This window comes from Xyrauchen texanus, chromosome 18 (assembly GCF_025860055.1).
Source record: "Xyrauchen texanus isolate HMW12.3.18 chromosome 18, RBS_HiC_50CHRs, whole genome shotgun sequence".
Lineage (NCBI taxonomy): Eukaryota > Metazoa > Chordata > Actinopteri > Cypriniformes > Catostomidae > Xyrauchen > Xyrauchen texanus.
The window spans coordinates 19,040,084-19,066,053 of NC_068293.1; the positions used below are offsets into that span (position 1 = coordinate 19,040,084).

Genomic DNA, 25,970 nt, shown 5'->3' on the forward strand with positions numbered 1-25,970 from the left:
TCATCACTGCCGGAGCCCTTCTACCACAGAGAGCTTACAAGGTTAGCAAAGTGCTAGTCTGGTTCCGGAAGTAAAAATCCCATGCATTTATCCCATTGACGAATTGATTTTCAACGATAACTTGTACACCTTTAAAGACAGACCTACCATGAGCTCAGAGGTTGTTCGTCGATGGTATATGCTTCCGTTGAAGCCATCCGTCTGCGTTATCTCAACTTCATTGTTTAAAAATCGTGTTTGATAGCGGAATTCATGGTAAACAACAACATAACACGTGGTACAGCAGAGAAAGATCCACCAATCAGAGAACCGCGTCCAACAAAACCCATGAAACTTGCCTCAGAGTGACCGTGCGCTCCCATGATGCACTGTGAATGACGTAATCGGGATATTTTGCAATAAACGTAAAATATATTGCTTCTATTCTTATAATCAGCAACTTAAAATCAATAGTTTTATAATCCTAGAGTTTTTTATTAAGTATAATTATACAGTCTTGTCTTGCCGATTTTTAAATACTTTTTTACTTAAAAACAAAATTCACGATATTGGGATTCACCTCTGAGCTGATTGGTTTGGTTTGTGGCTCACAACTCTTTAAAGAAGGACTTTATTAAAAGTCTGTGGAAGAAATGAATGGGAAAAATACTTCCAGGCGGTTACTGTTGCACTCTGGTACACTGGCGAGGATGCAAGTGGCTGTTTTTGTGGAAGGATGTCATGGAGAGATGCTTCAGTCTGCTGAATAAACTGCTTTTTTTGTGGAAACAGCTTATCGCTTAATGAATTGACCGCATGTACGATAATCTTAAGCATATTTTACACTAAACGGTACTTTTGGAATAAGCTATTTGTGGACCATAATATAATTGCAGGACTTAAGAGAAGACAGGGGAAATTTTGCAACATGTGTCAGTTTATGGCTCTCCATATTCATGTGTAGGCCTATGGTAGCCCGCAAACGGTGTCCATATCAACTGTCGTAATACGCAAGCTACGCTCTCTCAAAAAACGCGGAGGTGTTTCTTCGTACAAAATATCTCTGGTAAGGGAAAGTCGCTATGTTGACGCTCTGAGTAGAACGTGCACACATATATTCAATTTCTCTCCTCTTATCAGTAATTTCAATTTACTTTCTGTTATTACCGCTGAATTCAGTAGTGCTCAGTAGGAGACTTATTTTATGAAATAATGTCAAAATTCCTTATGAATATCAATCTGACTTCAGCAGACCGAATCAATCGATAATAAGTAAATCACAACAACGGATCATTAAAACACTTAAAAAAGTGTAAATAATACATACGAATTTACCATTTCTATTGTAATTACACAAATGTCAAGTAAAGTTATTAAAAGTTACATTTCGGTGTTGCATCGTGGTTCAAGTCGATAATCTATTACCTCTGCCTTTACAGGATGTCACACATGCGACAGGAAAGCATGTCGAAGTTGCTAAAACCGTAAAGCAATATTTTCATAGAAAGCACTGAAGATACAGCATAACTCTCGTCGAGCATGTATGTAGCCACATGTTATATGTGCAATGACTGATCTTGAACTTTATTTATTTTGTAGTAACAGTATTACTCTCATTTAATTATAAAAGTAAATACCATGTGGTTCATGCTGCGCCGTGCGCTTTAGCGTGGACCTCAAAGAATGAGTTGTTCATAATATATCTTGTGTAATGAGCAGTCGCATTTGGTGAGAAGAGGCTATAACGAAGAGCAAGGTTACCACTGAATGTACCCTTATTTTGTGTTTACAGCCTTCTTGGTTTGCCATGGGTTTGACCAAGCAGTATCTGCGCTATGTGGCGAGCGCTGTGTTTGGAGTGATCGGCAGTCAGAAGTCCAACATCGCATTTGTGACTCTGAGGGGTGGTGAGAAGGGTCGATATGTCGCTGTGGGTGCCTGTGAACATGTGTTCATATGGGATGTGCGAAAAGCTGAGAAGGTAAAGATTTAATATTTTTAAGACATTTTTCGATTTTCCAAAGATTTATTATCAAAGTACACACAGAAATTGTATAAGCTCATAAACGTGCGCTTTTACCTGGACACCCTGTACTTGAATTTGACAATATAGTTCTCAATGTAGCTGTAGCCTAAACTCACTTTTTCCTTTCTTGCCTGTTTCATGCTTCTGTTCCTCAGGTTCTTATTCTTGAAGGTAAAAAGCATGAGGTGACGTACCTGTGTCCGTCTCCTGATGGTGTTCACATAGCAGTAGGTTATGAAGACGGAGGTGTGCGCATCTTTAATCTGCAGAATGGTGAAAGCAACATTTCCTTCAGTGGACACAAATCGGCCGTATCAGCCATGCGATATGATGCACTGGGCGCTCGACTTGTCACCGGCTCAAGGGTGAGAGTAGAATTCAATTTAGAAAAGTATTACTTCAAGTGGACTTGGGGAAACTCCAACCTCTGAGTTGAGCTTTCCTTACTACGACATGTCATGCATTTGAGTGGGAAACAAAATACTGAAGAAGCAAAAATTAATCACGAATTGAATGACAGCAAAAGCACTTTACTGTTGCACCGGTGAATAAACATCAGTGAATAAACTTGCATCACTTATATGTGAAATGTATGGTTTATTAATGCATGGTATCTAACAAATACATTTTCTTAATACAATCTGCAACTGGTGAGTCAGTAGTTTACTGATATATATTACAAAATAATATTATTGAAAAAGTGCATATATTTATATACATTTGCTAAATCAGTGGCATCCTTCATCAACTTTGGTACCCTCTAGAATACCAAGTTTCCCACTTGATGATATGACTTTACTTGATCATTCATGTGTTTGGATCTCATAATTATGATAATCCAGACTTCACTTGAAGAGCACATGAATTATTGATCGCCTTGCTACTAGAATATTGCTTGACCTGCTTGTTCATACTCCCATCAGGTAATATGTATATTATTGCTTTTTTTAAATGTCACATTTATCAGAATTTGTTTTCTTGGATGTTTCTGTTAGGACACAGATGTGATTGTGTGGGATATCATCAATGAATGTGGTCTGTACAGACTCAAAGGACACAAAGATGCAATTACACAAGTTTTGTTCTTGGAGAACAAAAACCTGCTGATTACAAGGTAAATCAACTGCTGTAGTATATTAGAATGAAGCCAAATACCACATGCTAAGATTATTTTAATTATTTTCATGTGTAAGGAAACTTGCATTATTGTGTCAGAACATCAATGTATATTATAAGGCTTGATATTGATACATATTTGATGAGATTCCAATTTTGATTCAATTTCAATTCATATGGGTGTCTTTCAGTTAAAATGTCCACTTTGCTTAGATATGAAAGAAATCGCAGATAATGCCTGTTAATTATACAAGGGACCTTCTTACTTGGTACATTACGAAAATATAAACTTTACTAATTATATGTGATTAGTTTTTCATCATTTTGGACAAATATTTAGCTTTTTAAAATGAAAAAATTCATGATATTATATTGTCTGTATTATATTTTGTTACACTATTTTGTTACACTATTTATTTTCATCGATTTGTTGAACACATGCTAAAAACCATATGTTCTGGAAAGAGCAGCTTTAAATGTGCGCATGCTAACTAGGGCTGAATCGATTAGCCGACGTTATCGAAAATTTAGACAGTAAAAAATTGTTGACAAATTTTCTTTGTCGAATAGTCGTTTGATCTGATTTAACATAACATGAGATCACATTAAACACTAATGATGATGCGTGAGAGCAGCACTGCAGCTCGCACCTTAGTCTGACTGAGGAAGATTTAGACAGATCACAATCCAGATTCACTCTAAACTTTCCAAACAGCTTCAGCTTATGTAGATCGCAAAGTACAAGGGAATTATACAAAAATAAAAAATAAGTAAATACAGAAGCACTCTCGTTGTGGAATAAGTGGAGCCGGAGCTTTTAAAGGAAACATCCCGGCATTACATCTTCAATATTGTTATATTTAATGCGTTATAGCTTTATTAAAGTTCAAATAATACAGAAGCAGGTCTTGTACTTAACTACAAACTCATACATTATGTAAAACAACATACATTTTTTAGCAGATATATTGCAGAGGAAATTTTTTATCTGAGAATGAATATAATATTAAAAATACAAATATTAAAAAATCTTTAATAAAAGATGCATTCACCTGAGAAGCAGCATCTGAAGATATTCAGACTTGTTTTTAGAGAATAGATCTTGAATATAAGTATATTTTGTCTTTACTGCACTTGCTGAAGTATAACCAAGTGAATAAAATGCATGTATAAACAAAATACCCTTATATTTAAGATAAATTCTCTTAAAGTAAGTCTAAATATCTTATAAGTTGCTTCTCAAGTACTAAATGTATCTTGTTTTAATTATTTTTAGACTATTTTAAATGGTAAACAAGACAAACACTTTATAACAATAGTTTTTTTTACAGTGAATTTCTTAAGTTAAATACTGAATTTAACTTAAAGTATGTTTCCCCCTTTAATTCAGTGATTGTCATATAGAGGTATTTATAAAATATTATTTTTTTCCACTTTATTGTTAGTGAACACGTTATAACCATTTAAGCCGGGGCACAAGCTGACTAATCGGTTAAGAGCTAATGATTAATCGTTGCAATAATTGGTAAATAGTCAAATAAACGTTCTAATAATCATTAGATTAATCGATTATCAAAATAATCGTTAGTTGCAGCCCTAATACTAACGAGAGAGGACATTTTTTTTTTTTTGCTGAACAGAAAAAGAACAGAAAGGTTATGAAAAGTCATCAGTGACATGTATTGCGCGGATTTCGTCTTTCAACGCACACACACACACAGAATGAGTTAAATCAAACTTTTACTCTCAACAAGATGATGAACATGGGGGAATCTGAACATTTACCAGCCAGTGGCTAATCACACATTTTAGTTACATAGCACAAAATTTGTTTGCAAATGTGAGTGACTTCCTCTCATTGTAGTAGAGGATTTTGCGTAGATTAAAAGATCGATCGTTCCCCAGTCTTGGAGTATAATATAAAATATGCTATGTCCTTCATGCTCCTAATCTGATTCAGTGCATGCTATCTTTCTTCAGCTCCAAAGACAGTTTTGTGAAGTGGTGGGATCTGGACACACAGCATTGCTTTAAGACCATGGTGGGACATCGCAGTGAGGTAAATCAGGAACTTTGTGCACTGCTCAGAAATGAACAAATTTGTAAGGGCTGTGCAGTCTTAATGTGACTGAAATAATCAGTACTATATGCACTCTCTGTTTGCTTTGGAAATCATAAAAAACATGTAAATGCTTAGGAACTTTGGACTAAAATATTCAGAGCTTTAGTTTTTTATTTTAGAGAATGATATTCAAACACATCAAATATGTGTTATAACTCTAATACTGACGTTGCATTCTTCCTACACACTCTGTATAGGTATGGGGAATGGTCCTTCTCAATCAGGAGAATAGATTGCTAACTGGGTCTGCTGACAGTGAGCTTAGAGCTTGGGATATTCAGTACATAGAGAAGGTAAGGAGATCTCACTTATATTATGCCACATGTTTACAGTTTATTGCATTCCAGTAAACTGCTGATTTGGTCTAAATATTTGACACTATTTTATTATAAATGTAGATCTCATTTTGATGTGGGCAGAATTACATTAAAGTGTCTTACAGGGAAAGGAAGTGGGGGAGCCACAGGAAAAGAAAGTCAAAACTCTTCTTGATGATGTTGAGGATGATGAGGGTCTTGATGAAGAGCCTGAAGAAGTAATATTTCATCTATACAATTTAAGCTGTTCAGTTGATTAACATTACATATACTGTACCATTAATTAGTGTTTCACCGATACTACTCTGTAGTTCTTATGTTGGGAACATACTGGATGATAAATACTAGTACATCGGTGTCATCATTTCATATTTTCAGATATGAGTACATTAACGTAATGATTTAGTTGCACATGCTGTGCATGGCACTTCTAAGACCAGTTTGGAAACATGTGAAACATTTTGGTGTTTAAACCATTTAAATCTAAAATATCAGTTTTCTTTTGATAAATTTTTAACGGATATACATGTGGCATCTCTCATGTGCGTGCACTCTCTCTTTCTCTCTCTCTCTCTCTCTCTCTCTCTCTCTCTCTCTCTCTCTCTCTCTCTCTCTCTCTCTCTCTCTCTCTCTCTTTCTTTTACATGAGCATGTATGTATTTGTGAATGTGAGATTGCTTCACAGGCATCCATTATAATTTTTTTTAAGGGATTTGCATTGGATGGTCATTGTTGTCCTATTATGTGTAAAGAAGACGGTGAAAAAAGGCATAGGAGTTATTACTTTTATACTTAGCCCAACAACAACACAGGACAAAGAAATCGATTGAGCGTCGATCTCTGTCAGGCTCTACGCAACAAACCCTGAACAGTCAATCAATACTAAGGCTGGAATGCCACCTCCTTGAAACCCAGAACAGTATACAGTGCATCTGGAAAGTATTCACAATGCTTCACTTTCTCCACATTTTGTTATGTTACAGCCTTATTCCAAAATGGACTAAATTCATTATTTTCCTCAAAATTCTACAAACAACACCCCATAATGACAACGTAAAAGAAGTTTGTTTGAAATATTTGCAAATTTATTACAAATAAAAAGCTAAAATAATTACATGTACAAAGTATTCACAGCCTTGGCCATGACACTCAAAATTGAGCTCAGGTGCATCCTGTTTCCACTGATCATCCTTGAGCTGTTTCTACAACTTGTTTGGAGTCCACCTGTGGTAAATTCAGTTGATTGGACATGATTTGGAAAGGCACACACCTGTCTATATAAGGTCCCACAGTTAACAGTGCATGTCAGAGCACAAACCAAGTCCAAGGAATTGTCTGTAGACCTCAGTGACAGGATTGTGTGGAGGCATAGATCTGGGGAAGGGTACAGAAAAATGTCTGCAGCATTGAAGGTCCCAATGAGCACAGTGGCCTCCATCATCCATAAAAGCAAGAAGTTTGGAACCACCAGGACCCTTCCTAGAGCTGGCTTCCCGGCCAAACTGAGCGATCAGGGGAGAAGGGCCTTAGTCAGGGAGATTACCAAGAACCCGATGGTCACTCTGACAGAGCTCCAGCGTTTCTCTGTGGAGAGAGGAGAACCTTCCAGAAGAACAGTCATCTCTGCAGCACTCCACCAATCAGGCCTGTATGGTAGAGTGGCCAGACGGAAGCCACTCCTCAGTAAAAAGTATATGACAGTCCATCTGGAGTTTGCCAAAAGGCACCTGAAGGACTCCCAGACCATGAGAAACAAAATTCTCTGGTCTGATGAAACAGAGATTAAACTTTCTGGCCTGAATTGCAAGCATCATGTCTAGAGGAAACGAGGCACCGCTCATCACCTGGCCAATACCATCCCTACAGTGAAGCATGGGTGTGGTAGCATCATGCTGTGTGGATGTTTTTCCAGGCAGGATAAACTGGGAGACTAGTCAGGATTGAGGGAAAGATGAATGCAGCAATGTGCAGAGACATCCTTCATGAAAACCTGCTACAGAGTGCACTGGACCTCAGACTGGAGGTATCATCTTCCAACAGGACAACGACCCTAAGCACACAGCCAAGATAACAAAGGAGTGGCTACGGGACAACACTGCGAATGCCCTTGAGTGTCCCAGCCAGAGCCCTGACTTGAACCCGACTGAACATCTGTTAAAATGGCCCTGAATTGTCATTTTTAATTACTGAAAACGCCAATGTTGGCCTTATCAAGACATCAAATATAAATATAATGGCATATGTAAACAAACACAAGTATTTGTATTGGTACTCTGTATTGGCGATACCTAAAACTAGGTGCTTGGTACTTGTATCTGTCTTGGTATCTGTGCATCTCTACCATAAATCCTCATTTCATTGTTATTGGAGTGCTGACCTGATGCAGTCCACTTCATTTTGTTTTAAATGGTTTTGCAAATGTTTATCAAATGTCTGATTTTTCTCTACAGCGGATCCTCAGCTGTAAGAAAGCTGGTTCTGTTCTGAGGGAAGCCAGAGACAGGGTTGTATCCTTGATAACAGATGCAAAAGCTAAAGTACTAGCATGCCATGTAAGTGTGATTCATCTTGAAATGTATTAATTTCCAAAGATCACATTCTTTACTTCTAGAAAGGGAACTTTCACTTCTTAAGTTAGTCATTTGACCAGCTGCAGGAATACAGGATTTGAGACTGTATCTTATGATGCTATGATGGCTTTTATTTCAATAAACCTCCACAGGGTCTGGATGCTACTCTTGAGATCTTTACGGTGCTGTCAGAGGAGGAGATCCAGAAAAAGATGGACAAAAAACTAAAGAGGGCAAAGAAAAAGGCCAGGTAGGTGATCTTTGAAGTCTTTTTGTCAAGCTGTTCTGAACCACTAGTCCACAAGTGAGGAATGTCATCGGACTGACCTTTGTTTTGCAGGTCTCAGGAAGGAGGAGAGGAGACACCTGAGACTGTAGTGGAGAGAAAGTTGAGCGATGAGATCCAAAAACTGGCAAATGTAAAGGCATCCACCAAGATCAGGTCTGAGAGTTTAGACACTTCAAGTATATCGTTCAATATTCCAGCATAGACACATAGTCCCTTATTAGATCATTTATTTACTGTAGCATTTTTTACCCCCTGCAGGTCAATGGACTGCCTTCTGGCTCCTAATGGAGAGATGAAAGTTGCTCTATTACTGCAGAATAACACAGTAGAAACATATACCATCAATACTACTGAGAAGAATCCAACTGGCACCAAGGCCTTTTGGCTCACGCTGAGTGGTCACCGCACAGATGTCAGAACGCTGGCCTTCAGCTCAGATAATATTGCTATTCTCTCCGCCTCTGGAGAAACGGTCAAAGTATGGAACCGGTGAGTTTGATTGAGACACTTGGGTTCCCAACACTAAAGTACTAAATTTATTTGAGATAGGTCACCCTGTACTTTGTCATTGGATTCATGGATTTTGTAGTTCTTATCAAGAGATATCCTCCTCTGTCAGGTCTACCTTGCAAGTAATTCGTACCATGGGATGTGAATATGCCCTCTGCTCCTTGTTTGTACCTGGAGACAGACAGATCATATTGGGAACAAAGGTATATAACCATGCACTTTTCCAACATCATTCAATGCAAGGTTAAGGTGATGGTTCACCCAAAAAGGAAAATTATCTCATTATTTACTAACTCTTATGTCGTTCCAAACCCATATGACTTTCTTGTGTGGTTGTTCACATCTAGGGCTGAACCGATTAGTCGATGTTATCGGTAGAGCTGCCTCCGACCAAAGATTTTCCTAGTTGACTAGTGGTCTTTAGTTTAAGCCATTAGTCGACTAGTTGTCGCACATTAATGATATTATTTAATTACTTAAATATATATTTTTTGGGGGGCATCAGAAAATGGTTTGAGTTCCAGGGCTGAAAAAGAATGCTATAAGTAACATTGCTAACACTGGTCTACATTACAGAGAAATTCTAAACCGTAATAACAAGCCTTTAAAATATACATTTACAAGTTTTGCGGCGACACCGGCAAAAGCGGTAATGATTCTGAGTGTTTCAGAAAAACCAGCAAGGAGACTGTCTGAACATTTCATACATTTATTGAAAGAAATGTACATTAGGATTATGCCGACAGACATCTTGAGGATCGACGATGGTCATAGTGATCGCCAATAGCTGATGCCTTTGACAATGTCAAGACGATATTTGGCTCGTTTTTCCCATTAATGTATTAAATTAATATTATTAGGCTATTATTATCATCAAATTAATATTACAAATAATATGTTCATAGAGACACAGACGCGCGCTTGAAGAAACACACTTTATTATATTTTTAAGAACAGAGGACATGCGTGTTCGGAGGCGTGCACTCGTGGAACACGAGTTCTTTTTTACTGTCTTCTGATTTTTTTAAAAAAAAATTTTGCAAGAACCGTATCATTTATGAGTGGTGCAAATGACCTAAGACATCTCAGCTCAGGGAGTGTTTTAAGTTCAGTTTGCTTTATTTCCACAGAGCAGTTCATTGTGAACAACTCTGAGGCTTATACATCTGTGATTAAAACATAAAATAATACAAAAACACGTTCACCTCAAACCGTGATTATCAGTGGCGGGCCGTGCATTTAAAGTCTAGGCGTTCAGTGTGATTCATGCCATTAAGAAAACACAGTTTCACAATGAATAAGACACCCTATGCATTTGGGCATCATACATTATGTTGCAGCTAATAATAGTAATACCAATTGACATTTTAAAAACATGTCCATGCATGAAAGCCAGAACTTGAAATGACACTTAATGCTCAAGCAAGCCTAATTTTAACTGCAGCATGTCTGTTTTGTGAAATGAACAGACATTTAAAAATCATAATTTTTCATATGAATCTACCAAGGAGGTCTATAATACCTGGAAAAATCTGTCTAATAATATTTGCGATTTAAATATTGCTTGTAATAAATTTCATGTCTTCAAGGTACACGGTTATGCTGCGTTCCATTCAAGTTGGATGTGGTATATTCCTACTTAATATCTCCGACCATAAATGCATTCCATTCCTCGATATTCGGAACATTTAAGGAAACAAAACTGCAATGCTCCTGTTAGCATAGCAGGGGTTTGACTCTCATTAGAGATATCTCCTAGCAACCCAACTGATAAACAATGCTGCAGCACTAGCATTTGTGCTACAGGTGTACGATTATCAAAAGAGATTATAATGTTTTATGCACCTGTTTCTGCAGGTGTTTTGTTAAACAAGCTTTAATATCATGTAATGTGGAAACAACTAATTTATCGATATTACTTAATAAAGTGAGTGTCGACATGTTTGTGTGACATCATGCACCTGCATCTCGGTGAAATTGGAGTTGAGAATTTCTGCATGAGCCTACGAGTTGTAATTCTGACATAGATGCATTCCATTGCACTTTTCCTAGTATGAAGTTGTAAAATCCGACTTTCTGTATTGAATGGAAAGCAGCACTACTTCTCAACTTGATCCGACACTGGATTCTCAAGCAGCCTAATTTACACTTAGAAAACTCCTGATGTTGCTATAACAATGCAAAAAGCACCTACCAATTCAGTTGATGTGAAAATCAGCCCTCTTTTCCTGTTTAATAAATGAATCAATCATACGGTCATGCAGAACATCTCGTGTTTTTAAATCCATAAGGATCTCTTTCTCAACGGCAATAACAGCAGTGATGACCGCCGACTCGTCAGACAGCTTGATCTTACACTTTTCGCTCTTGTATTACGTGCATCACTTAAAGCATGATTGCGTCACTCGAGGCCAGATAGAAGGCCTCGACCGGGACATATCCTAAAGATCACACCCACCAAGAACAAATAAATCAATCTGATTGGCAGATGTATCTGAAAATCTGACTTAAGAGCGATTCTGAAGGCCTGACGGGGTGGAGCTCAGACTCATGCGCTGCTTTGGGCATGCGATTTATGACACAGTTGTCACAATTTCCTTGTAAGCATCAAGGAATAAGTTCTGACTAGATAAATCTTTAGTTTTTCTCTATTTGTTTGAAGATTAATTAAGAGTGGAAAGCGATTAAAAATACTTGGGTAAAAAGGTGATTGAGAATGAAAGGATGAAAAATATTTATTTATTTGGCATGTTAGGCCAGTAGAGAAGGCTTTGCTCTGAATTGGTTTGGCTCTAGAAAAAGCAATACCGAGTGTGCAAGTCCAGCAGGCTTCCCAATATTTGTACTTCAAAGACAGGAGAGCGCAGAGCGGGATGACTCGCACTACTCAAACTGACTTTTCTCATTATCGCTCACAAACCATAAGCGTTAGGAAGTCAAACATCTCAAATGACAAGACAACCTGACATTCTAACCACCACTGATGATAAAAAAAATTTATGCCATGCAGAGTTTTTAAACTACACATCACCCTTCGTAACATTCTGTTCAAATGATGTTAGATATAAGGAATCAAATCGTCCATGTTTGCCATCATATATTCATATATTCTCTACAGAGATTACTTAAATCAAGAGCCTAATGAAGTGTTTATTTTGGTTGGATATTTTGTTTGACCTATGTGTTATTTCCTTTGTTGCATTGCTTTAAGATGTGAAGATACTTTAGGAAAGTTTATAATAATAATAAAAATACTAGTCAGACTGAAATGTGGCATAATGGGAAATTTAGCGTTATGTTAAGGTTAATTTAAAACCTATTTTTTTATTATTATTTTTATTTTACTTTGACTAAGTTCCCAATAAAAAGAAAATTATATAAGAGGAAGTAGTTTTCATTTATAAAGTTTTTAAATGACTGACTGGGTTATTAAAAAATAGGCATTACTACATGTTTTTGTTTTAAACCAATTTGTATTTATTTTTAGAAACCAATTGACTATATTGTTATCGTGATTAAAAATGACTTTGGTCATATCGCCCACCCCTAGTTGGATGACATTAACGCAAACGGCATAGTTACTTTTGTCTCATAACTGAATGTGATGTGTAAAGTTTGAATATGCACTAATGAGATTTGTGTGAGAAGTTTATGGATACGGTTAAGACTAGGTCCAGTCTGGGTCTGTGATGATACTCTATTACAAGGTCATATTCCTTGACTAGGAAACCAGTTCTTAGTCATTTAAATTTTAAATTTCCATTGACATTGTCTTCATGTGTCATCTCTCAGAGTGGAAAGATTCAGATTTTTGACCTGGCCTCAGGCAGCCTTCTTGAGACAGCTGATGCGCATGGTGGAGCTCTTTGGTCCATGTGTCTCTCTCCAGATCAGGTATATCTCAGTGAACTGAAGCAGAGCTTCTCAACTCTTCTATGCAGGGACTTTCTGACTCTCTTCCAAAGGCTTGTAAGCTGTCAAGAGAGGATTTGAGGTTTATACTAACATATTTCACTCTTTGGATTTGATTTGCATGTTTGTATAGAGGGGTATTGTCACCGGGGGTGCAGACAAGACTGTGAAATTCTGGGACTTTGAACTCATAAAGGATGAGATCTCTGGGAAGAACAAGTGAGTTATTATCTGTGATCATGAAAAACAGCTCTGCCTGTCAAGATTTCTGAGTCTCATTGTCTCTTGATGCCCTTTTTATTTGTTTTCTTAGCTTTAAAGTATTATTGCATTGTGTAATCCGCAGGAGGCTGACAGTGAAACACACACGTACCCTGCAGTTAGATGAAGATGTGCTTTGTGTGCGCTATAGTCCTGACCAGAGATTGCTGGCTGTGTCTCTTCTCGACTGTACAGTCAAAATATTTTACACAGACACACTAAAGGTAAACCGCATACACTGTGTACAACACTACAATACTTGAACCAAAACATGAGGTAAAAGCGATATCTACCTCTAATTAATACTAGGTGTACAAATGTCCACAGAATCTTATAAATGTTTGGCAAAGGAAAGCAATATAAATTAACCAAATGCCACTAAAGAACTACAGTGGTACTTGAAAGTTTGTGAACCCTTTAGAATTTTCTATATTTCTGCATAAATATGACCTAAAACATCACCCGATTTTCACACAAGTCCTAAAATTTGATAAAGGGAACCCAATAAAATTAATGAAACAAATATTATACTTATTCATTTATTTATTGAGAAAATTATCCAATATTACATATCTGTGAGTGGCAAAAGTATGTGAACCTTTGCCTTCAGTATCTGGTCTGCAACGACCACCTTGTGCAACAATAATTGCAACTAAATGTTTCCAGGAACTGTTGATCAGTCCTGCTCATTGGCTTGGAGGAATTTTAGCCCATTCCTCCATACAGAACAGCGTTAACTCTGGGATGTTGGTGCGTTTCCTCACATGAACTGCTTGCTTCAGGTCCTTCCACAACATTTCTATTGGATTAAGTCCAGGACTTTGACTTGGTCATTCCAAAACATTAACTTTATTCTTCTTTAACCATTCTTTGGGAGAACGACTTGTGTGCTTAAGAGACGTTGTCTTTCTATATGACCCACTTTCTCTTGAGATTCAGTTCACGGACAGATGTCCTGACATTTTCCTTTAGAATTTGCTGGTATAATATAGAATTAATTGTTCCATCAATGATGGCAAGCTGTCCTGGCTCAGATGCAGCAAAAAAGGCCCAAACCATGAAACTACCACCACCATGTTTCACAGATGGGATAAGGTTCTTATGCTGGAATGCAGTGTTTTCCTTTCTCAAAATATAATGCTTAATTTAAATTAAAAAGTTCTATTTTGTTCTCATCCATCCACAAAACATTTTTCCAATAGCCTTCTGGCTTGTCCGCATGATATTTAGCAAAGTGCTGACAGGCAATAATGTTCATTTTGAGAGCAGTGGCTTTCTCCTTGCAACCCTGCCATGCACACCATTGTTGTTCAATGTTCTCCTGATGGTGGACTCATGAAGATTAACTTTAGCCAATGTGAGAGAGGCCAATAGTTGCTTAGAAGTTACCCTGGGTTCCTTTGTGACCTTGTGGACTAGTACATGATATTCAAGTCAAATGGTTTTTATTGTCGTTTCAACCATATACAGTTAGTACAGTACACAGCAAAACGAGACAACGTTCCTCCAGGACCATGGTGCTACATAAAAACAACAAAGGACCAACACAGGACCACATGAGACAACACAACGAAATAAAATACCTATATAAAAAACCTATATATACCTATATAAAGTGCACGTGCAAACATGTGCAAAAAGTACGGGACAGTACAACAAATTTCTGACAATGAACAGGACAATAGACAGTACAGCGCCGACCAGTACTCAGTACTGCAAAAAGATGACAGTTTCTAAAAATGTAAACCTAACATACTATGAGATAGTGTTCTATGCACATAGCAGTTATTGAGGTAGCAGACAGTTATAAAGTGACAGTAATTAAAGTGCAACTCAGGACACGTGTGTGTCAAACCAGTCTCTGAGTATTGAGGAGTCTGATGGCTTGGGGGAAGAAGCTGTTACACAGTCTGGCCGTGAGGGCCCGAATGCTTCGGTACCTCTTGCCAGACGGGAGGAGGGTAAAGAGTTTGTGTGAGGGGTGTGTGGGGTCGTCCACAATGCTGGTTGCTTTATGGATACAGTGTTTTTTGTAAATGTCTTTGATGGAGGGAAGAGAGACCCCAATGATCTTCTCAGCTGTCCTCACTATCCTCTGCAGGGCTTTGCGGTCCGAAACGGTGCAAGTCCCAAACCAGGCAGTGATGCAGCTGCTCAGGATGCTCTCAATAGTCCCTCTATAGAATGTAGTTAGGATGGGGGTTGGGAGATGTGCTTTCCTCAGCCTTCGAAGAAAGTAGAGACGCTGCTGGGCTTTCTTGGTGATAGAGCTGGTGTTGAGGGACCAGGTGAGGTTCTCCGCCAAGTGAACACCAAGGAATTTGGTGCTTTTGATGATCTCCACAGAGGAGCCGTCGATGTTCAGCGGAGTGTGTTCACCTTGTGCTCTCCTAAAGTCAACAACCATCTCTTTTGTTTTGTCGACATTCAGGGACAGGTTGTTGGCTCTACACCAGTTCGTCAGCCGCTGCACCTCCTCTCTGTATGCTGACTCGTCGTTCTTGCTGATGAGACCCACCACGGTCGTGTCATCGGCGAACTTGATGATGTGATTCGAGCTGTGCATTGCTGCACAGTCGTGAGTCAGCAGAGTGAACAGCAGTGGACTGAGCACACAGCCCTGGGGGGCCCCAGTGCTCAGTGTGGTGGCGGTGGAGATGCTGTTCCCGATCCGGACTGACTGAGGTCTCCCAGTCAGGAAGTCCAGGATCCAGTTGCAGAGGGAGGTGTCCAGGCCCAGTAGGTTCAGCTTTCCAATCAGGTGCTGGGGAATGATTGTGATGAATGCTGAGCTGAAATCTATGAACAGCATTCGAACGTATGAGTCCTTATTGTCTAGGTGGGTGAGGGCCAGATGGAGGGTTGTGGTGATGGCATCGTCCTTTGAACGGTTTGAACGATACGCAAACTGCAGTGGGTCTAGTGAGGTGGGCAGCTGGGTCTTAATCTGCCTCATGACGAGCCTCTCGAAGCACTTCATGATGATGGGTGTAAGTGCGACGGGACGGTAGTCGTTGAGGCAGGACACTGAAGACTTCTTTGGCATGGGGATGATGGTGGTGGCCTTGAAGCACATTGGAACGACGGCGCTGCTCAGAGAGATGTTGAAGATGTCGGTAAGAACATCTGCTAGCTGGTCTGCACATCCTCTGAGCACTCTGCCAGGAATGTTGTCTGGTCCAGCAGCCTTCCGTGGGTTGAATCTACGTAGAGTTTTCCTCACATCTGCCGTGGTAAGACAGAGCACCTGGTCGTTGGGAGGAGGGGTGGACTTCCTCGCCATCACGTCGTTCTGCACTTCAAACCGAGCGTAGAAGTTGTTCAGCGCATCTGGAAGGGAGGCATCTTTGTCACAGGCAACTGATGTTGTCCTGTAGTTGGTGATGGCCTGGATGCCCTGCCACATGCGCCGCGTGTCACCGCTGTCCTGGAAGTGACTGTGGATTCTCTGCACGTAGCGCGCTTTGCCTCTCTGATTGCCCGTGACAGTTTGGCCCTAGCTGTTCTTAGGGCTGCCTTATCGCCTGCTCTGAAGGCGGAGTCTCGGGACCTCAGCAGCGTCGCACCTCCGCAGTCATCCACGGCTTCTGGTTGGAGCGTGTGGTGATGGTCTTGGAGAAAGTGACATCATCAATGCACTTGCTGATGTAGCTGGTCACTGATGCTGTGTATTCCTCCAAGTTGGTAGAATCGCCATATGTTGCAGCCTCCCTGAACGTGTGCCAGTCAGTACACTCAAAACAGTCCTGAAGAGCATAGATGGCTCCTGCTGGCCAGGTTTTCACCTGCTTCTGAAGCGGTTTTGTGCGTCTGACGAGCGGTCTGTATGCTGGAATTAACATAACAGAGATGTGGTCTGAGTAGCCGAGGTGGGGGCGGGCTCCACCCGGTGCAGCGCCTGGGATGATTGTGTAAACAAGATCAAGCCGTTCAGCCCCTCTAGTTGCAAAGTCCACATACTGATGGAATTTAGGGAGCACTGTCTTGAGATTTGCATGGTTGAAATCTCCGGCGACAATAAACAGTCCGTCGGGGTGAGCGTTCTGCAGTTCGCTCATAGCCCCATACAGTTCACAGAGCGCTTCCTTAGCATTAGCGCTGGGGGGAATGTAAACTCCGGTTATGCAAACAGTGGTGAATTCCCGTGGTAGATAAAAAGGTCTGCATCTAACAGTCACAAGCTCCAACAGCGATGAGCAGTAACTAGAGACTAGCATAGAGTTCTATGATATTACATACTCTTGGAGAGTGATCTTTGTTGGCTGACCACTCCTGGGGAGCGTAACAATGGTCTTTCATTTCCTCCATTTGTACACAATCTGTCTGACTGTGGATTGGTTGAGTCCAAACTTTTTAGAGATGTTTTTGTGACCCTTTCCAGCCTGATAAGCATCAACAACTCTCTTTCTGAGGTCCTCAGAAATCTCCTTTGTTCATACCATGATACACTTCCACAGACATGTTGTGAAGATCAGACTTTGATAGATCCCTGTTCTTTAAATAAAACAGGGCATCCATTCACACCTGATTGTCATTCCTTTGTTTGAAAACACCTGACTCTAAATTCACCTTCAAATTAACTGCTAATCCTATAGGTTCACATACTTTTTCCACTCAGATATATTATATTGTATAATTTTCCTCAATAAATAAATGTCCAAGTATAATATTTTTGTCTCTTTTGTTTAATTGGGTTCTTTATCTACTTTTTGGTCTTGTGTGAATTCTGATGATGTTTTAAGTCATATTTATGCAGAAATATAGAAAAATCTAAAGGGTGCACAAACTTTCAAGCACCATTCTATGAATTCTTGCCTACTGTTAAGGCATCACCAGTACCTAAACCAACACCAATGCTTGCAGGATGTGTATGTGAGCTGTGAAGAATAATAACAAATTTGCCTTGTTGTCTTTACTTTTTATAGTTTTTCTTGTCATTATATGGACACAAACTGCCTGTTCTGTGCCTGGACATTTCACACGTGAGTACAATTCCAGAGACCACATGCCCTGGAAGTCTTTTGAAGAATGACATAATTGTTGTGCTAAAATGTTTCTGGGTTGCTATGTATGTTCTGCAGGACAGCGCTCTAATTGCTACAGGCTCAGCCGACAGAAACGTGAAGATCTGGGGTTTGGACTTTGGAGACTGTCATCGTTCAATGTTTGCACATGACGACAGGTAATAAAAACTGTGCTTGTATAATGACGCATTGCTGGCACACTGTTCATGGTAACATTTCCTATGTCACTTGTCAGGTTTGTAGTTGGATTCTTTTTTTTTTTTTTTTTTTTTAAGGGTAAAGATACATCCAATACTAGCTGATGACGTGTGCAGTGATTTCTGTATTCAGTCAGGTGTCACCCATCTATGGTGTTGACATCGCTTCACTGCATGTGAGCTGTAGTCAGATGATGACATCAGCCCAGATGGTAATATTTTATCCCTGTTATCTTCTCCCATGCAGTGTCATGTTTCTTCAGTTTGTCCCCAAAACCCATCTGTTCTTTACTGCGGGAAAGGACAGGAAGATCAAGCAGTGGGACGCTGACAAGTTTGAGCATATCCAGACGTTGGAGGTGACCTTCCCTGATAGCTGAAATGCATTCAATAGGCATCTTTCCAGAGTCAGATTGAGTTTACCAAAGGTTGCTGGGGAGAAGTAGCTGTAATAGACTGAAAGGATTAGAGTTATTATAAGACCAGATCTCAGTCAATACGCATCAAAGCTTGATTGCATTATGTATACTGTGGTCTGCTTTTCCTTCGGTCTTCTCAATATAATGGTACTTGACATATAACATGTCCATAAACATTTTATCATTCAACATCAGGATTTTAGGTGAAAATTACACCTTTTGGTCCTTTAACTGGTTACTATCTATTTAAAAAAATTTTGTTTATAATTTTTACCTTGTTCCTGTGGTGTGACAAATTAACTTCTAAAAATACAAATAATCTGTTTAGTCTTTCAATTAATAGTAGTTATAAAAGCCATGTACCATAATTATAGGAGAGTTGGGAAAAGGTTGATTAAAGTAGTTTTATATGAATTTTAGTATGTCACACCACATGCGCTGCTTTCAATTATTTTCATGTTAATTTCCTATATTAACAGAAATAGATGTAGCATTATTATACAATTTGTACTTACCATTGTGCTATTTTAATATTGATGACCCTGAATTGTCCCTAGGGTCACCATCGTGAGGTCTGGTGCTTGGCCATCAGTCCCAGTGGAGACCACATCGTCTCCTCGTCTCATGATAAGTCCCTCAGGCTGTGGGAGAGAACAAGGGAACCCATTATCCTGGAGGAAGAGAAGGAAATGGTGAGTGATTGTTTGGTTTTTTCCTTTATAGAAAAACACTCAACATAGATCTGGGGCCTGTACCTTGAAGCCGGTTTAGATGGCTATCCAAGAAAATTCAAGTTTAGTTTGCGCCAACACAATTTTTTTGTTCCACAAATGTAAGTTGTTTTTTACTGGTGTTCATTGCATAGTAAATCACTATACATGGCTAACCTGCTCCGGAGCAGCTTTTGTTCTGGGTAACAGATCACTAAAAGATGCAGAACCAATCAGCTGTGAGCAAAGTGACCCCTCTGACATAATAATTTCCCTTTGACATCACTCTCCTGTATCTCTAAAAGTGCAATTTACAAAATTAATTTTAGAAATCCACAAAATCAACTGTTCATGATAATTATGTTTTTGAGAGTCAAATATGGATTTTCAGCAGACTTCGTCTTGTTTTTTATTGTAACACAATTTGTTTTCCTAATCATCTACATAGGCCTACTCTACCCATTAAATGTAAAATATTAAAATGTATACCTAATATAATGTTTTCTATAAAATAGCTAGGAAGATGGATTAATTCAATGGCTATCAATAATGATCGGTTTAAAAATATTAATAGCTTAATCACTTAACACGTAGGCTAGTGAACTATTCTTAAACTCAGGATCAAATTATTTGTTGACAGAGAAGGTTTATAGCGAATATCATGATACAATTTAAACTAGGTTGGATTAATTTAGATTTTCCTTTCCAACTAAAACCAGTCATGTGATCCTTTTTTTTTTGTGTTTGTGTGTGTTTAAATGCACATCACATTTTAGAACTCAGATGTGACAGATTTATCTTCTTTCAATGCAGCATTTACTTGTCTTTGGGTCACACTTTTATATTAAAGTGTTAATGTAACTGTACTTTTACACAAGTACCGAATAAGGGGCCATTTACTCAGGACTTGCGCTATTTTGTAATTGAAACTTTGCTAAGATCTGCCTCCCTTGGCAATTTTTGCTTACTCTGACAAGCTTTACAGAACTTCCCATAGGAATAAATAGGAGATTGCCATGAACAGTGCTGTTTTTGGCAAAATATTCTTATAAGTGGAATTGATAATATTTTTAAATTGGCTGGAATGAAGAGTGATGTTGTAAATCATATTTATGTCTTTTTTTTTTTTTTTTTTTTTTTTTAAATAAATTGTTAAATTACACAGTAATTTGATTAAACCATGTAGACAGTGAATCAGAATCTAGATAATTGAATGGCTATTACACATCTAATAATATTAGTTTAAGTAAACAGATCTGCTTATAACATCTCATAACACCCTCACTACTGAACTCTTTACTATCGCTTTTACTCAGACCTGAATCAATGTGTAATTTAATTAACGTTAAGTAATTAACTTTAATCTACCTTAGAGTAAAAGTATGTTTCCTCGCTGATGTTATACATTCTGACATCTTTGATAACTGTAACACTGTCAAGTAGAAAAAAAAAAACACATCTACAATCTGCATTTAATTCCATTTTGTTGCGTTGAATCTAGTTGTGTTTTATCTCAGCAACACATTCTGTGTGAACGGCCCCTATCTATGTATATGCTATACAAGTACCTAGAGTGTAATTATTGTGTAGCACTGGTAACATTGCTATTACATTGTAGTAATTGTGAGTAAATGGAATGCATGTAGTATTAAATTATAAGTCTTGTAACCCATACACTGTTCCCTTTATTTAAAGCAATATTGTGGGCATGCCTGGATAAGAGTGGAATTTCTTATACAAAATTAAGCAAACTTAATATTTAATTGCAATATTGCTATTCCACCAAGAAAACTACCAAAAATAATTATTTTAGGAGTACACCTGTTCATACACCTTGTATAATTAAATAAAAACTGTATTAGAATGTCATTTTTTACAAACTGTAAATGTTGATGTACTTGACTGATATTTTTTTTTTTCTCAGGAAAGGGAAGCGGAGTTTGAAGAGTCACTGGCTAAAGATGATGATCCTGTGGTAAGTGGTTCTATTAAACCTAAAAGATCAGTTATGTCTTCAAGTCTCAAGTGTTAAGTATTTCTCCTGTGTCTTGCAGGTCCCTGGAGAGACCAAAGGAGAGGCAGAGCCAGCTGGGAAAAAGACCATAGAGACAGTGAAAGCTGTGAGTCTGCAGCACTGTTGAGATGAAGAGCTGCTCTTCTTCATATACAGTAATTGAAACATAACACCTGTGTTATCTTTCTACAGGCCGAGCGTATAATGGAGGCTCTAGAGCTCTATAGAGAGGAAAGTAAAAAGCTGGAGGAGCACAGAGCTGCTTGTGAGGCAGCAGGGAAAGAGGTATAACATATTGAATAAATGAGATAGAGACACATTAAGCCCTTTTAAAAGATACAACAGGATTGGGTTAAGAGTAACATGTACCTCTTGAAAATCGTATCTGTTTTATCCATAAGGTCTTTTATCGCTGCCAAGGGAAAAAAATAACTGTTGCTTTGAAGAGTTAATACAATAAAAATCTTGTCTAATGATGCTGTAACTATAGTTAAACCTGTATGACGAAACACAAGAGGAGAACCACTGAACCATGTAAATGCTGCTCTTTTATTCCATACAATGATAGTGAATGAGGACTGAGGCAATCAGTCCACTCTTAATCTTGGGTTATGAAATCCTGCTCCAGAGAAGGGAGCAGTTCTAATCCTGAGTTGTGTTGTCAAATGTACAGTGTGACATAATTTCGAATTTTTGTCCACAATTTTTCATTGTCGATGTCGATAACGTCGACTAATCATTTCAGCCCTAGTGTGTGTGTGCGCGCGCCCACGCAAGGGTATGTATTAATCTTTGTCTTTTTTCAGTTACCACCCCTTAAGATGAACCCAATCCTCATAGTTTATGGAAATATCTCGGTGAGTTTTGTATTTGACTTTTTATTAGTAGTAGTATTGGGTTTGTATTGTTGTCATATTTGGTTTATACACAGCTGTAGAAAGACATTTCTCCAGGTTCAATACAATTTAAAGGAATATTTTACCCAAAAATGAAAAGTAACCTCTTTACTCTCATGCCATCTCAGATGTGTATGACGTTTTATTCTTCAGAACACAAACAAAGATTATTAGCTCTATTGATTCTCACAATGCAAATTAATGGTGGAGGTCTAAATCTGAAGGTCCAAATATCACATAAATGCATCATAAATGTAATCCATAATCCAGTGGTTTAATCAATGTCTTCTGAAATGATCCATCTGGTTTTGGGTGAGAACAGACAAAAATATTACTACTACTTCACTGTAATTCTTGCCATTGCAGTCTCTTGTCATGATCATGATTTCAAACTCTATTACACCACCTAGTGTTTTTAGCCTAGATGGCACTATCCACAGTTTTCCTGAGCAGCCACTGGGTGGCGACATGATGATTCTAATGGCCTTTTTTGTATTGCTGGTCTCCAGACAGGTAAAAACTGACAAAACGAGTGATCCAGAGAACAACAACCATTTAAGTGTTACTTCAAGTAAAAATGTATTTCAGGCTCCGCTTGTGCAGTTGTTGGCTGTCATAACAGCTCATAATAATTAATGATATCAACATAACTAACCTTGGATGTCATCTACACACTCAGATGAGGCACTGTCTATAAAAAAAACTACTATAAAATCTATTAAAAAAAACACAGAAGACCGGAAATTGAAAACAGTCGAATCATGGAACACTTCCGCGTTCAGGAAAAAGGTGGATAGGAAGTGTAATCAAGCTTCTTGTCCAAACTTGAGTTATCATTTGAGCTGTGAAGTTTTTCAAATCATCATTTGTAGTCGTTTTAAGAGTTTTAGGGTTAAGTGTTCTGTCGTCATGGCAACAAAGTTGTAAAATTGATATAGCTTTACACAGAAAAGGAAGCAATTTTATCACCCTAAAATCATATTTACCTGCATATTGTGACTTCATTTTTAAAACGGTGAGTATTTTAATGTTTTCGTATTGGCCCCCTTTCACTTCCATGTAAGTGCCTCACTTTAACCCAGAGTGACAAGTCGAATAGTTTTTGTGGTAATTAGTAATGTGCCACAAATGATGTCAATTGAGCTAAACTTGTATTGAAATCGGAATATTCTTTTAATGAAGAATTTTAGAATGTGTTCTTAAGTTGTAAAACTTTTCAGAAAAGTAGTGAAACTCCAAGTCATACTCATTGCTGGTCTTCATGCCAAATGTTGTTTTTAATATTGACATCATATCTGCAGCCCTCTCGTTATGTTCTGGAAGTGATGAAAAAGGTTCGGTCCAGGTAAGAGCACTTCCTCAGCCCAATCATAATCACTTCCTGACATGCACTTTTCTGTCATGTTAATATTAACTTTTAGGTTTATGGGTCAGGGTCAGTATAATATCATTTCTCCTCTCTTCATAGTGAGCTGGAGGTCTCTCTACTGGTGTTGCCTTTTCCCTATGTCCCTGATCTGCTGCGCCTCTTCAACAGTTATGTACAGCAGGGTCTGGAGGTGGAGCTAGTGTGCCGCTGCCTTTTCTTCCTCCTCAGGTACTTAAATACAGTACAATTATATAAAGAGCATCCTAACTATTGCATTAACATATAATTGTTTGCATGAATTATGTACATTTAACTGGTCTGTGTTTCACTATGTATTAAAGATCATATGATGCCTTTATACAGGTAATTGATGCATGTCCTGGACTTATTTCACCATTTTGACAAGTACATTTTAAATGGCCTTGTTGTCAAATTCATTAAAAATAATTTATATTCAATGTAGTCTTTCATAAACGTTACATGCTGTAAATATCATGCATCAAAATGTATGAATTGGCAAAATGCTGTTTCGATTACTTGTATTTTTATTTTAGTAATTTAGATTTACTGAAGTATGCAACAGCATGGGACATGTCAACTATCCATATAGAGAACTTCATAATTTTCCTTTGCCAATGTGATTTTGCTCCTTACAGTTTACTAATTTAATATTTTCCAAGAATCCACTTTGGTCAGATCACCAGTAATCAGATGCTGCTGTCAGTCATTGATGAGTTAAGGACCAACACAATCTCTAAAGTGCGAGAGATCCGGGTGAGTCCTACTTTCGCTAAAGTTAAGGGCTGTTTCAGCCATTGTGGCCACTGTTCATGTGTTGAGGTAGTGTAAGCTCTGTATTCTCATTTTCTCAGGATGTCCTGGGCTTCAATAGTGCTGGTCTTCAGTTTCTGCAACGTGAGATTGAGAGCAAAGAGGATGTGATGTTTTTTGCTGATGCTACAGACCATTTCGAGGAGAAGAAGAGAAAGAGGAGGAAACGTGAAAGAGCTATTCTAACAATTGCATGAAACAATGTGTCAAATCTACAGATCATTCGTTTCTCCCAACTGTTATAACAGAATCTGCAAGAATGTCACTTCTTGAGGATTGTATCAGCACAAAGCAACAATGTTTTTATGAGTTAGTGTGTAATTTGTACCTGTCTGAAGTCCATAAAATGTATTTCCAACAAGTTAGCTGAGGCTGTTGTGTTCTTATATGATAGAATATATTCAGATATACACTCAGTGACAACTTTATTAGAAACACCTACTTATTCATGAAATTTTCTAATCAGCTAATCGTGTAACAGGAGTGCAATGCATAAAATCATGCAGATATGGGTCAGGCACTTCAGTTAATGTTCACATCAATCATTAGAATAGGTAAAAAAATGTATCTTAGTGATTTGGACCATGGCATGATTGTTGGTGCCAGATGGGCTGATTTGAGTTTTTCTGTAACTGCTGATTTTCTGGGATTTTCACGCACAACAGTCTCTATAATTTACTTAGAATGGTGCCAAAAAAACCCCAACTTTTTGTTCTTGGCTGACAGAAGTGGAATCTGACGTGGTCTTCTACTGTTGTAGTCGTGTTGTGCATTGTGAGATGCTGTTCTGCTCACTACAATTGTATAGAGGGGTTATCTGAGTTACCATAGACTTTCTGTCAGCTTGAACGCTCTCAGGATGTTTTTTGTTTTTGGCACCATTCTGTGTAAATTCTAGAAACTGTTGTGTGTGAAAATCCCAGGAGATCAGCAGTTATAGAAAAACTCAAATCAGCCCATCTGGCACCAACAATTATGCCACGTTTCAAATCACTGAGATAATTTCTTTACCCATGTGAACATGAACTGAAGCTCCTGACCCGTATCTGCATAATTGTAGGTGTTGCACTGCTGCCACATGATTGGCTGATTAGTTAATCACATGAATAAGTAGGTATACAGGTATTTACATTTATTCATTTGGCAGAAACTTTTATCAAAAGCGACTTACATATGCGAATCATTTTAAGGAGACAAAGTTTCTCTAGCTTCAGTATTCAAAACAGATTAAAGTGCAACAAGAATTTTTTTTTTTAAGTGATTGGTTAAGTGCTCATGGAAAAGATGTGTTTTAAGTAGTTTTTTGAAGACCGAGAGTGAGTCAGCTTCATGGATTGAGTTGGGAAGGTCATTCCACCAACGTGGTATGATGAAACTGAAAATCCGGGAAAGCGTTTTGGAGCCTATT

At 38.3% G+C, this 25,970-nt stretch overlaps 1 protein-coding gene across 1 annotated transcript; it reads left to right on the top strand.

The window, feature by feature from the left end:
• The first annotated feature begins 1,408 nt into the window (after window positions 1-1,408).
• Window positions 1,409-24,946, top strand: wdr3 (WD repeat domain 3). Its single transcript, XM_052149038.1, has 27 exons — window positions 1,409-1,520; window positions 1,772-1,960; window positions 2,161-2,370; window positions 3,001-3,119; window positions 5,102-5,180; window positions 5,441-5,536; window positions 5,686-5,778; window positions 8,011-8,112; window positions 8,283-8,380; window positions 8,471-8,572; window positions 8,678-8,908; window positions 9,039-9,132; window positions 12,722-12,823; window positions 12,975-13,060; window positions 13,188-13,326; window positions 18,028-18,084; window positions 18,184-18,284; window positions 18,571-18,682; window positions 19,300-19,434; window positions 21,377-21,427; window positions 21,507-21,572; window positions 21,659-21,751; window positions 22,273-22,323; window positions 23,664-23,707; window positions 23,831-23,959; window positions 24,412-24,505; window positions 24,604-24,946. Exons 2-27 carry the CDS (start codon window positions 1,787-1,789, stop codon window positions 24,757-24,759), a joined length of 2,814 nt encoding a protein of 937 aa, XP_052004998.1. The 5' UTR covers window positions 1,409-1,520; window positions 1,772-1,786; the 3' UTR covers window positions 24,760-24,946.
• The last annotated feature ends 1,024 nt before the right edge of the window (window positions 24,947-25,970 follow it).